The 12,098-nt window shown below is 40.0% G+C and overlaps 1 protein-coding gene across 1 annotated transcript; it reads left to right on the top strand.

The window, feature by feature from the left end:
- Positions 1 to 2,588: 2,588 nt before the first annotated feature.
- On the top strand, positions 2,589 to 11,519 carry LOC101551031 (mas-related G-protein coupled receptor member X1-like). The gene is made up of 5 exons (XM_055143668.1): positions 2,589 to 2,651; positions 4,388 to 4,424; positions 6,897 to 6,991; positions 10,499 to 11,187; positions 11,342 to 11,519. Exons 1-5 carry the CDS (start codon positions 2,589 to 2,591, stop codon positions 11,517 to 11,519), a joined length of 1,062 nt encoding a protein of 353 aa, XP_054999643.1.
- Positions 11,520 to 12,098: the final 579 nt, after the last annotated feature.

The following is a 12,098-nucleotide window of genomic DNA, read 5'->3' as shown; positions in this document are numbered from 1 at the left end:
ACTCTCAAATGTAAAATCTTTCCATGTAAGGATAAGTAAAGATGCTTTATTTTAGGCATGCTTACTCTGGTGACAGTTCCATTCTGCAGTTTTTATGTCATTCCATTTTCCTTGCTGTTAAACTTTCCCTAACTCATTTGTTTTTTTTATTTTTTAGAGCACTACAAAGCCGTTCATGATTGGATTTAAGTCATACAGTATTCCAACATCTGTCAGCCCACCAGTGTAGATTTCCCAGAACCAGTGTCCCCAGGTTCCCTCCCATCACGCCCCACATCCACCCCCTGCCTCCCTGCCTGCCTCTATGGCACTTTTCTTCCTTCTCTCTCTCTCTTTCTCTCTCTCTCTTCCTTTCTCTTTCTATCTCTCTTTCTCTCTCTCCTTTTTGGCATTGTGGTTGTAATATTGAAACTGAACTGTTACCAAGAATATGCCTGACCTAGTTTTAACCCTGAGATCTTTTCCAGCGTGATCATTCCCAGCTATCACTGGGTGGTATCTTCTCTATCTAGTGGTATCTTCTCTATCTTATCAACGCTCACCCCCCCACACACACACGTGTGGTTAGTTCCAACCATCCTCCACTCATTCGTCATCTATTTAGTAGTGATCCATATGACCCTGACAAATGTTAGCCATAGGGACACACTAATGAACTCGCTGTTTTCAGAGAGCTGACATAACTGACCATGCACTTGAGGGTCATGTTCCTTCAAATCCTGGAGTCCTCTTCTCTTTGACAGAGTCATTCTCAAATGTCACATGGTTTGTGCCTCTGAAGTACAGAAGGCTCAGAGCAGAAGAAGGCTAACTTCAGAGTTTCACTCCTGCCATTGCATTCTGCCAGGAAATTTCCCCTCCCCACATTGTGCAATGAGACATGGCCTAGGAAACTACTGGGAAAATCGGGACCTTAGAACATTTCATGTTTATGAAAAGTTGTGATTCAGTAGATAAATGCCAGGTCTTAATCATAAAGATCAGACAGACATGGGACTGTAGCGATAGCATGACCGGTAGGGCATTTGCCTTGCATGCGGCTGACCCCTGTTCGATTCCCAGAATGTAACATGGTCCCCCGAGCACTGCCAGGAGTAATACCTGAGTGCAGAGCAGAAGTAACCCCTGTGCATCACTGGGTGTGACCCAAAAAGCTAAAAAAAGAAAAAGAAAGATAAAAAGTTCAGACAGAAACCAAATATAGGATGCCAAAGCTGTGTGTGGCCTGCTTAAACTGTCTTAGTTGCTTCTCTCTTGTCTCAGGTATGGCCATGAGAATCCATAATCATACTGAAAATTCTTTCTCATCTGTGTTTCCAGGAACACCAGCAGAGAGTATCTGAGCATGGATGTGACTGTCACACCTTGCGTGACTGAAAGAACACTGCAATGCAAGTGACTGGGAGGACTTTGATAGAACACTTGACATGACTTGGAGGATATCAGACATTCTGCAATTCATCATTTCCCTGGTGGGGCTGGCGGGAAATGCTGTGGTTCTCTGGCTCCTGGCTTTTCCCATGCAGAAGAATGCTTTCTCCATCTACATCCTCAATTTGGCAGGAGCCGATTTTGTCTGTTTATCCACCGGCATGGTATTCTCCATAATTAGTTTTGTCAGAGATATCAAATTACACCCATCTTCATTTACAAAAGTTTTTTAATAACGTTTGTCTTTCCATGTGTTGTAGGCCTGAGCATTCTCACTGCCATTAGCACTGAGTGCTGCCTATCTGTTTGAAAACTGACCTGGTATGGTTGCAATCACCCAAAATGCAGGTTATCTGTCCCATGTGCCCTGATCTGGGCCCTACTCGTGAGCATTCTGTGACTTGAATTCAGTTGTTTTCTGTTTGGAGAACCTGAAATAAATTTGTGGAAGTTGATTTAAGCATTGCCACATGGCATATTTTCTCCTTTGTTCTTCTCTTTGGATCCAGCATGGTTCTGATGATCAGATTGCTGTGTGGCTCCCGGAAGAAGAAGCTGACCAGACTATGTGTGACCATCAGGCTCACTGTGTGTGCTGGCCTTCCTCTTCTTGGACTGTCTTGGGGCATCCTGTTAGATTTAATGCCAATTAGTTATACTATGTATACTTTAAAATCTTTTCTAGTTACAGAGATATTAACCTGTGTCAACAATGCTGTCAATCCTATCATTTACATCTTTGTCAGTCCTTGTAAAAAGAAGCAAAAGCAGCAAAGCATAAGCCTCACATTAATTCTTCAGAGGGCTTTACAGAACGTTCCTGAAGAGAATGGAAGTCAAAGCAGCCCTCCTCGGGAGACTCTTGGAGATACCAGATGATATCACTTATCTGTGGTCTATAGAAGAATACCAGGAGGAAGGAATGCCTGGTCTCACAGTGGGGATACCCACACTACCCTTGACCACTAAATATAGAAATGACAAGGACAGAAACGAGAGAACATGAGGGGGGAAATATAGAGGAATTGGAGAGAACAGGAGTAATTTCGGGGCTTTGAGCATATTTGTAGTGTTGAAATGGGATATATGTATTTATCTATACTTCAGACCAACAATACTGTAATATGAAATCAAAACTCCAACAATCAAATTTAGAAATGTCCCAGTCAAAATCACCGACTGGGGTTTTGGATAAAACCTGGGAACAACAGTGGATGGAAGTCAGCACTGCTGGTGGGACTGCACTGAAGCCCTGCATGCCTAAACTCTGCTAAGAATAACTGTGTGCATCATGGTGCCATAATGTCTAATGAAATATAATAAAATAACAAAAATTAGTCAGTCATGTAAGTGTATAAGTCTATTTCTGTTAGACTTAATTTTAACCCTTTGGTCTGTGATTGAAGTTTTGTTCCAATACCCTTATGTTTTAACTTCTACTTTTGTACTACAGCCTAAGTCGAGGATTATGATGAATCTTCTTTATTCTTACTCTCAGAATTATATCAGCAACACAAAGTGAGCTTTTCATTGAAAAACAAAAAAGCAAACAGTGCTATTTTCTGTTTCCTTGAAAATTGTCAGTGAACTTTGAAGAAGTCAATTCAGCTCTTCTATTTTGAGATTGGGTTGAATGGCTTTTTGATATTGAGATTTATGATATTTTTATTTTTTATTAATTTATATTTTTGGCTTTTCGGGACAAATCTGGCAATGCTTGGGGGTTACTTATGGCTTTGCACTCAGAAATTACTCCTGGCGTGCTCAGGGAACCATATGAGATGCTAGGAATTGAACCCAGGTCAGCCGCATGCAAGGCAAATGCCCTTCCCGCTGTGCTATTGCTCCAGCGATATACTTTACATATGTGTAAGCTAAATGTATAAAATAATACATCTATATTATGTCTTGGGCACATGCATAAACATCACTCTAAATCAAATATTAAACAAGAAACTAAGGGAGGAAAATGCATGACATTTATGTTTTTATACATATTTTGAATTGCTGTACTTTTGAGATTCTGTCAAATTTCACATACATAAAAAATGTGTAAGTATTCTCATCCTAAACTGTCACCACAGTTATCAAACAAATGTTTTGCACTCTTATTCTTCAGGGGTAAAAAATACAATTCTTAATCATTTTAATTTGCATTTAAGCCATTGCAAACTGTGATTTTGCATCATTTCTGGTTGTACATACTTGGATTATTTTGCATACTATTCAGTATTCTTTGAAATTATTGACAATTATTTACAAATGAATTTAATTCCCAACCTGAAGAATTCTAAATTTCCTCCGATATGCCAAAATCTTATATATGAAAAAAATGTATTCCCTGGTTCGGTTGACAAATAAAAAGAAATGTACATGTTATTCGAGGCAGTAATCATAGCAAAAGAATTTAGATACAAAAGTGAACAAAACTGCTGCTCTGGAAATATATTAGAAGATTATATATAAGTTGATCTATTTCTGTAGCTAATTGTAAGGAAAACTAGAAAATACATGACTTATTACCATGATAACACAAAATTTTAAGAAGCCAGATAGAGAATGAGACTCGGGTGAGGAAAGTGCATTTTATTACTATTTGTAAATCTTCACAGACCCAACTAACATTGCTTTTGTTGCTGCCCAGGTACATGGCTGTCAGTGAGACAATCCACTAGAAATATTTGCAAGGAAGAGGATCATATAGGTGTGGAGATGCACAGACAGAAGTAGATGTTTTATCGGATCTAATGTTAAGTCACATCCCCAGAGTGGTCATGACACCAAAGACATTGTGCTCTCATTTCACAGCAGGTCTCTGAACAGGAACCCACATGAGCTCCTGGTAAATTTGATAAGCCTCCTTCTCACCAACTCTCACTCTCTCTAAGGGATCTTCTGTACGGCAGAGAAGGGTTCAAAAAGAAGGTGAATCTCTACAAATTATTTCTGTCAACAGGTGTCAGCTTTCTCCTTGAAGGAAGAAGACAAAGCAGGTAAGTTTCTCAAGCATATTTCCGAAGCAATGCTGTTTTTGTCCTAATGCACATCCATGAGACTCAAACTGGAAGCCACATGAGTACGGTAAGAAAAGACAGAAAATCAGGGTCCAGAAAGAAAGGACAGCAGTTATGGTGTCTGCCTTGCTCACTGCCTACCTGTGTCACTACAAATTCACAGCCTGGCAGTGAGAAGGCATTTCAAATGACTCTCCTCACTTTTTATTCATGTCTTATTTTCCTGGATGCACTAGAGTCATAGGAAATGAGAATCCATCTGTGAGACAGATATTTTTTGTGGATGCATAATCTATGGAGAATATGTAAATAAAATTTGGTGAAAAAGGCAGAAGACTCCACCTTCTGGATTATGCTTGTCAGATGGTAGTTTCTGGGACTTTCTCTGGGTGGTGGATCTCTTATTCACCACATTCCATGTAATTGTGTGCTTTATTTTTTTGGTTGTCTTATCTCCACCTGTATAATTTCTTTTGAATGATTTATCATTCTCATTTCTTACTATTATGATAAATTATTGCCAGTACAATCTGAATTTTTTTGAAAATATGGTGGGAAGCTAATATTTCTAATTACTTTGTGTTCATGATTTTGATTTTTGAAGAAAGAATAACAAACATAGCTTAAATGAACTACAATATCTAAAACTGACCTAAGTCTTGAGAAGCCATGCATCTCCCTTTTGGTTTATTCCAAATTTAAAAAATAAATAGAAAAGTTAAAAAATTTTATTAAAATTGTGTGGTCTTCTGTGACATGTAGCCACCAGTTATGGGTGAAAGGAAAGGCAGAACCCAAGGAGTCAGTGCCTTACCTCTGCCCATCTCAAATCAGGTGTCCAGTATTGACAGATCCCAATTTCTTGGTACCATTTAAAATCAGGCAGCCCTGTTCCCACGCCCTCAATTATATTTCCGATGAGATTCTATAATCCTGATTGCTTCTAAGAAACTACCTCTTCAGAGTCATTTATTGGAAACTCCTATTATAAATAATGTGGCAGAAAATCTGCAATTCCTCCCGGATTCAGGGTCTATGTTGACCTGCCCAAATCCCAACTCATTTATTCTCCATAACTTGTCTTCTTCTATGTTAATAAGGCTGTAGCACTGTAGCACTGTCATCCTGTTGTCCATCAATTTGCTGGAGCAGGCACCTCCATTATGAGATTTTTTGTTATAGTTTTTGGCATATCAAATATACCACAGGTAGCTTGCTGGGCTCTGCCCTGTTGACGGGATACTCTTGGTAGGTTGCCAGGCTCTCTGAGAGGGAACGAGGAATTTAACCTGGGTCATCCGCATGCAAGGCAAATGCCCTACCCGCTGTGCTATTGCTCCGCCCTATTAATAAGGTTTTTATAATAGTCAAAGTTAATACTGCCATAAGAGGAGGTTATAATAATGAGCATTATTATAAACCACAACAAACATGAAGAAGTTTAGGTTTCTAAGGTTTTGGTCAAAAGGCAAAAAAGACAAGCACTTATCACAACTGAAATTTGTGTTCAATAACATGAAAGAATAGTACATGTGCCCTGATGGGTGGAAATATGTCTGTACTTTACATCCTCTCTGCCCACCAAGACTTCAAGACTCAAAATATATTTGATGGTTTATTCATCATATCTAGGAAAATGAGTCTTCCTTTCACTGCGGGGATAGGGCAGAAGAGTGTCTTCCTAACATTTTAGTCTTCTGCTTGGTAGAACAAAGGTTGTATTTGCTAGTAGAAAGAGACTTTAGCATTGTTTTTGGGAGACTTCAACTAACATTGAATTCATAACTTGCTATGTGGATGGATCTTATTGCAAGTGAAGTTAGGAGAAGGGTATACACAGAATAATCTGTATCACTGTATCACTGTCATCCCATTGCTCATCAATTTGTTCGAGCGGGCACCAGTAATGTCACTCATTGAGAGACTTATTGTTACTGTTTTTGGCATATCCAATACATACATGTTGTTTGCCAGGCTCTGCTGCGCAGGCTCAATACTCTCGGTAGCTTGCCGGGCTCTCCGAGAGGAGCAGAGGAATCGAACTGAGGTCGGCCACATGAAAGGCGAACGCCCAACCGCTGTGCTATCGCCCCAGCCCTGAATCTGTATAATGTAACAAAATAATGTCAGGCAATATAAATGCCTAAGACCAACAGAAACTGAGAACTGGACTTAAGTACAAAAATGTATTGAACTGAGGAGATAAGATAGGAAGAAGATGGAGGGGTTGGAACACTGGACAATGATGGAGGGAAGTGAAACTTCTGCGCATATGTGATGCTGGAATATTAAAAAATGTTAAACACTTTCTTCTTATTTCTTACAAAATATCTCTAACATTTGAAATTGTTAAATTGCATATAACCCAAGATATGCAAAAAAATACCCAAATCAATATATTTCCCCTGGGATCTGTAGAAGAGCTACCAACATCTTTCCCTTCTCTTTAAGGAGGTGCCATTCCATTCTACAAGTGGATCTCTAGTGTTGGTAAAGGAAAAGTAACTGACTCAGACCTCGATATTCAGAACAGCACTACACCAATTGTATGCATGGAGTTAGGTACCTACCACACAAACCCTTTTTGCTCTCATTTTTTTTATATAGAAATGGGGCTTGAGCGATAGCACAGCAGGTAGGGCCTTGCACACGGCTGACCCAGTTCTATTCCTCTATCCCTCTCGGAGAGCCTGGCAAGCTACCGAGACTACCTCGCCTGCACAGCAGAACCTGGAAAAGCTACCTGTGGTATATTCAATATGCCAAAAACAGTAACAACAAGTCTCACAATGGAAACATTACTGGTGCCCACTCAAGAAAATTGATGAGCAATGGGATGACAGTGCTACAGTGATACTATATAGAAATGATAGTTTTTACTTAGCATTTTAATTCTTTTTACAATAGTTTTGAATGGTGTCAATTACTTAGATATGACATTTAAGGGTTAATTTTATAACTTTACATAGTTTAGTCACTCACCCCACTCACCTGCTGGAGCTCAGTGTCATCCCATCACCAAAAAGACTACCTACTCAGCCCTCCTGTCAGCCTGTCAGAGTCACCAGTTTTCTTCTGTTAACTCAATTTGTTCTTAAGAAGACCCAGAGAGATATTTTACCTTGAATAACACTAAACCATCAGCTCTTCTTCACTTTGATTTGCCAGCTATTCCCAAGTTGGGTCCCCGAGCATGCCTTGGAATAATTTCTGTATACATAACCAGGAATAACCCCTGAGAATCACTAGATGTGCCACAAACATTAAAAAAAAACCTAAAAATCAATATCCTACCACATTCTTCAAAGAATCCTCTATAGAATTGCATACTAAAAACTACAAATATTCTCTCTTTTCTATACTTTCTTAAGTAACTTATTAAATAAATAATGAAGTCTCTCATTCATACACACTGCCTCCTCTCATTGAGTGAATACCTTTTTCCATACTAAAATATTAAAATTTCATTGAGTTTTTATTCATTATGATAATAATATCCATTATTATTAGCAGGTGCCTACTAGCTTCTCTTGTCTTTTAAGCTCACAGAAGACAGAATTAGCCATTGTCCATGTTTAATGAATACTTTCAGACACAAAAACTTTCCAAATAAGGATAAGTAAAGATACTTCTTGTCTTTTAACTTTTTCCTTTTGTTTCTTTTTCCTATTTTTCTTTTTTATTTATTTTTTGAACATTGAAATTCATTCATGATTAGATTTCTGACATACAGTATTCCAGCTCCTATCATTTCACCAGTGTACTTTTCCCAACACCAATGGTCCCAGTTTCCTTCTTACCTCCTTCCCCACCATTCCATCCACCATCCATTCTTCTCTTTCTCTCTCTCTCACTCTCTTTCTCTCTCTCCCTCTCTCTCTCTCTCCTTTTGGGCATTGTGGTTTGCAATATTGATACTGGAAGGTTGTCAAGAATATCCCTTACTGATGGGTATTTGAGCATTGTATAACTGAGACTTAAACCTGAAAGCTTTGTAACTTTCCACATGGTGATTCAATAAAAGAATTTAAAAAATAAATATATAAATAAAAAGAATATCCCTTACCTATTTTTTAAAAAAAATTATTGAATCACTGTGAGATAGTTACAAGCTTTCATGTTTGGGATACAATCACACAATGATCAAATACCCATCCCTCCACCAGTGCACATTCCCCACCACCAATATCCCCAGTATACCCATCCTTTCCCACCCTCCCCCCTTACCTACTTTTAATCATCCAATCTTGCCAATCTTGTCCATCATGATCATTCCCAGCTAGTATTTTCATAGTGGCCTCTTCTCTATCTTACCTACCCTCATCTTCACCCACATTTGTGGTTAGTTCCAACCATCTGTCACTCATTTGTTATCTATATCCTAATGACCCATTCATCGACTTAAAGAAGGCCTTCGATTCTGTTGAGACTGAGGTGGTCATCGAGCCTTGGTCAAACAGAGCGTTCAAACTCAGTATATCAAAATCCTCCGCAAGCTGTATTGTGGATTCACCACCAGGATCTCACCATTCTACAAGGAACTGATCATTGATGTAAAGAGAAGGGTGCGGTAAGGTGATACCATTTCACCAAAACTCTTTAGTGCTGCCCTTGAGAACATCATGCGATAACTGAAATGGGAAGGAATGGGAGTGAAGATAGACGCTCGGCAATTACACCACCTCTGCTTCGCTGATGACATCGTTTTCATAACACCAAAGATTAGCCAAGAGGCATAAATGCTGGCCAACTTTGACCGCGAGTATGGAAAGGTCGGATTGCAGCTGAAAATCAACAAGAGGTTGTTCATGAAAAACGAACTGGTCCCTGAAGCTCCATTTGCTCTCAATGGAATGAACATCTCCGAATGCAGCAGCTATATGTAAGTGGGTCAAGAAATCAACATGAGGAATGACTTGGCTCCAGAACTGCGCAGGAGGAAGAGAGTGGCGTGGAATGCCTTCAAGAGCGTCGAAGAGGTGATTAAGAGATTGAAGAACCTCCAACTCCGGGCACATCTTTTCGATTCCACCATTCTTCCTGCACTAACATATGCCTCAGAGACCTGGCCCTACGCAAGAAGGATCAGAATGCTATTAGGGTATCCCAAAGAGGAATCGAAAGAGCTATGCTGGGAATATCATGTCTTACTCAAGTGAGAGAAGGAATCCAGAGTTCTGACGTCCATCGACAGTCAAAAATCAGGGATGCTGTCTCGTTTGCCAAGGCATCAAAAATCAGATGAGCCAGTCATGTAATGCGATTCAGAGATGACCGTTGGACTAGAGCTGTTAGCAACTGGATTCCACAGGACGTCAGAAGACCTCATAGCCGCCCACCAACTAGATGGTCAGATTTCTTTGTCAAATCTCTTAGTGAACTATTTGTGGATCTTTCTGTTCCTGGAGAAAACAGGTATCTTTGGGCTACTCTGGCTCGCGATAGGAACAAATGGAGATGTTACTGGCGCCCGCTCAAGCAAATTGAATATCAACGGGACTACAAGTGATACAAGTGATCCTAATGGCCCATTGTGACCCTGACAAATGGAGGCATTGGGAGACACTGATGAGTAAGAGCTCGCTGTTTTCAGAGAGCTGACATATGGGATTAACAGGGTCATATTTCAGGGTCATATTCCTTTATATGCTGGAGTCCTGTTTTCTCTGACTGGGTCATTTTCAGTCACTGACACATCACATACTTTATGCCTCTGAAGAATACAAGGCCCAGAGCAGAAGGTGGCTTCAGGGTCTCGCTGCTGCCTTGACATCCTGCCCAGAAAATTAATCTGCAGACACTCTGCAATGGGACATGGCCTAGGAAACTAATGGGGAAATTAGGACCTGAGAACATTTCATACTTGTGAAAAGTTGTGATTCAATAGAGAATTACCAGGCTTGTCAGAAAGATCAGGCAGAGTCCAAATACAGCATGTCAAAGTTGTGCGGCCTGCTTAAACTGTCTAAGTTGCTTCTCTCTGGTCTCAGGTACCTGTATGGCCATGAGAATGCATGATCATACTGAAAATCCTTTCTCATCTGTGTTTCCAGGAACACCAGCAGCAGCATCTGAGCATGGATGTAACTGCTGCACCTTGGGTGACTGAAAGCACACTGCAGAATGCAAGTGACTGGGAGGATTTTGACAGACCACTTGACATGGCTTTGCTGATCTCAGGCATTCTGGAATTCATCATTTCCCTGGTGGGGCTGGCAGGAAATGCAGTGGTGCTCTGGCTCCTGGCTTTCCGAATGCAGAGGAATGCTTTCTCTGTCTACATCCTCAACTTGGCCGGAGCTGATTTTGTCTCTCTATGCACCCACATGGTATCCTCCATAATGACTTTGGTCAAAGATACCAAACAAGATTTCACTTTCCTGTTCCGAATTCTTTTTGTCACGTTTACCTTTCAATATGTTGCAAGCCTGAACATTCTCACTGCCATTAGCACTGAGCGCTGCTTGTCTGTCTTAAAGCCCATCTGGTATCGTTGTCACCGCCCAAGGCACATGTCATCTGTCGTGTGTGCCCTGCTCTGGGCACTGTCCCTGCTTCAAACTATCCTGGAAATGACGTTCTATGAATTTTTGTCCAGAGATTCTTTTAAGCATTTGAGTGGACTAATTTATTTAAGCCTTGTTATGTGGCTGGTTTTCTGCTTTGTGCTTCTGTTTGGGTCCAACCTGGTGCTGCTGATCAGATTGCTGCGTGGCTCCCGGAAATTGAAGCTGACCAGGCTGTATGTGACCATTGGGCTCACAGTGCTGGTTTTCCTCCTCTGTGTTCATGCCCTGGGGAATCAGTTATTTTATCTTAAACAAGGTGCTAATTGTTTATTTGACGCATCACTTGACACTAGTTCTAGTGCCTGATGTATTAACCTGTGTCAACAGCTGTGCCAATCCCATCATTTACTTCTTTGTTGGCTCTTATAGGCAGCAAAGACAGCAAAGAAGGAGCCTCAATGTAATTCTGCAGAGAGCTTTGCAGGATGTTCCTGAGGAGGATGGACGCCAAGGCAGCCCTCCTCAGGAGACCCTGGAGATGTCAGGAAATACTCATGTGGCCTAACTCAATCAAAATGTAGACATAGTTTTCAGGAATTTTATCATTGCCTTTCAGATACCACATTCTCACTTTTTAAAGCTGAAGATTATAACTGAACCACCATTTATTTTCATGGTTTATATAGATAGAGATATAGGTAAGAAGGCTGTTTTTGTATAGTGTTCACACAGAATAAATTTGCTACTAACATTAATCTTTGAGTGTTTTCAGGACATGTTTGTATTTCTCATGTATAATAATCAGAAGGCAATTCTAGATGATATGAAAGAGGTTGCATGTGAAGTCCTAGGAATGATTTCCAATCCGTTTCCTTGAGGGGTGGTTCTACATCTGTTTCATAAATATACTGTGTGTTGTCAGTGATCTAGACTTACTATTTCTCCGTGATTTTCTCTCTTGCACCAAATATTAATGCTTATAAATTAGTACTCACGACAATAGAAACAAACAAAAAAATTATACGTCACCATTCTCAAACATTCCTGTACAACTAAGGAAACATGGGCTAAAACTGAAAGAAACTATATAAATATAGAGAAGTATAAATATAAAGAAAAAACTATATAAATATAAAGAATATAA

Source organism: Sorex araneus, chromosome 6 (assembly GCF_027595985.1).
Source record: "Sorex araneus isolate mSorAra2 chromosome 6, mSorAra2.pri, whole genome shotgun sequence".
NCBI lineage: Eukaryota > Metazoa > Chordata > Mammalia > Eulipotyphla > Soricidae > Sorex > Sorex araneus.
This window is presented reverse-complemented; position numbering and strand designations above follow the sequence as displayed.

Bases quoted from the DNA above. Each gene is read 5' to 3' on its own strand.
- LOC101551031 (XM_055143668.1), top strand. From the start codon at position 2,589: ATGTCCCAGTCAAAATCACCGACTGGGGTTTTGGATAAAACCTGGGAA. The intron at 4,425-6,896 runs GTAAGTTTCTCA...CTTCTCTTTAAG, and splicing joins GAAGGAAGAAGACAAAGCAG to GAGGTGCCATTCCATTCTAC. The intron at 11,188-11,341 runs GTATGTGACCAT...CTGTGTCAACAG, and splicing joins AAATTGAAGCTGACCAGGCT to CTGTGCCAATCCCATCATTT.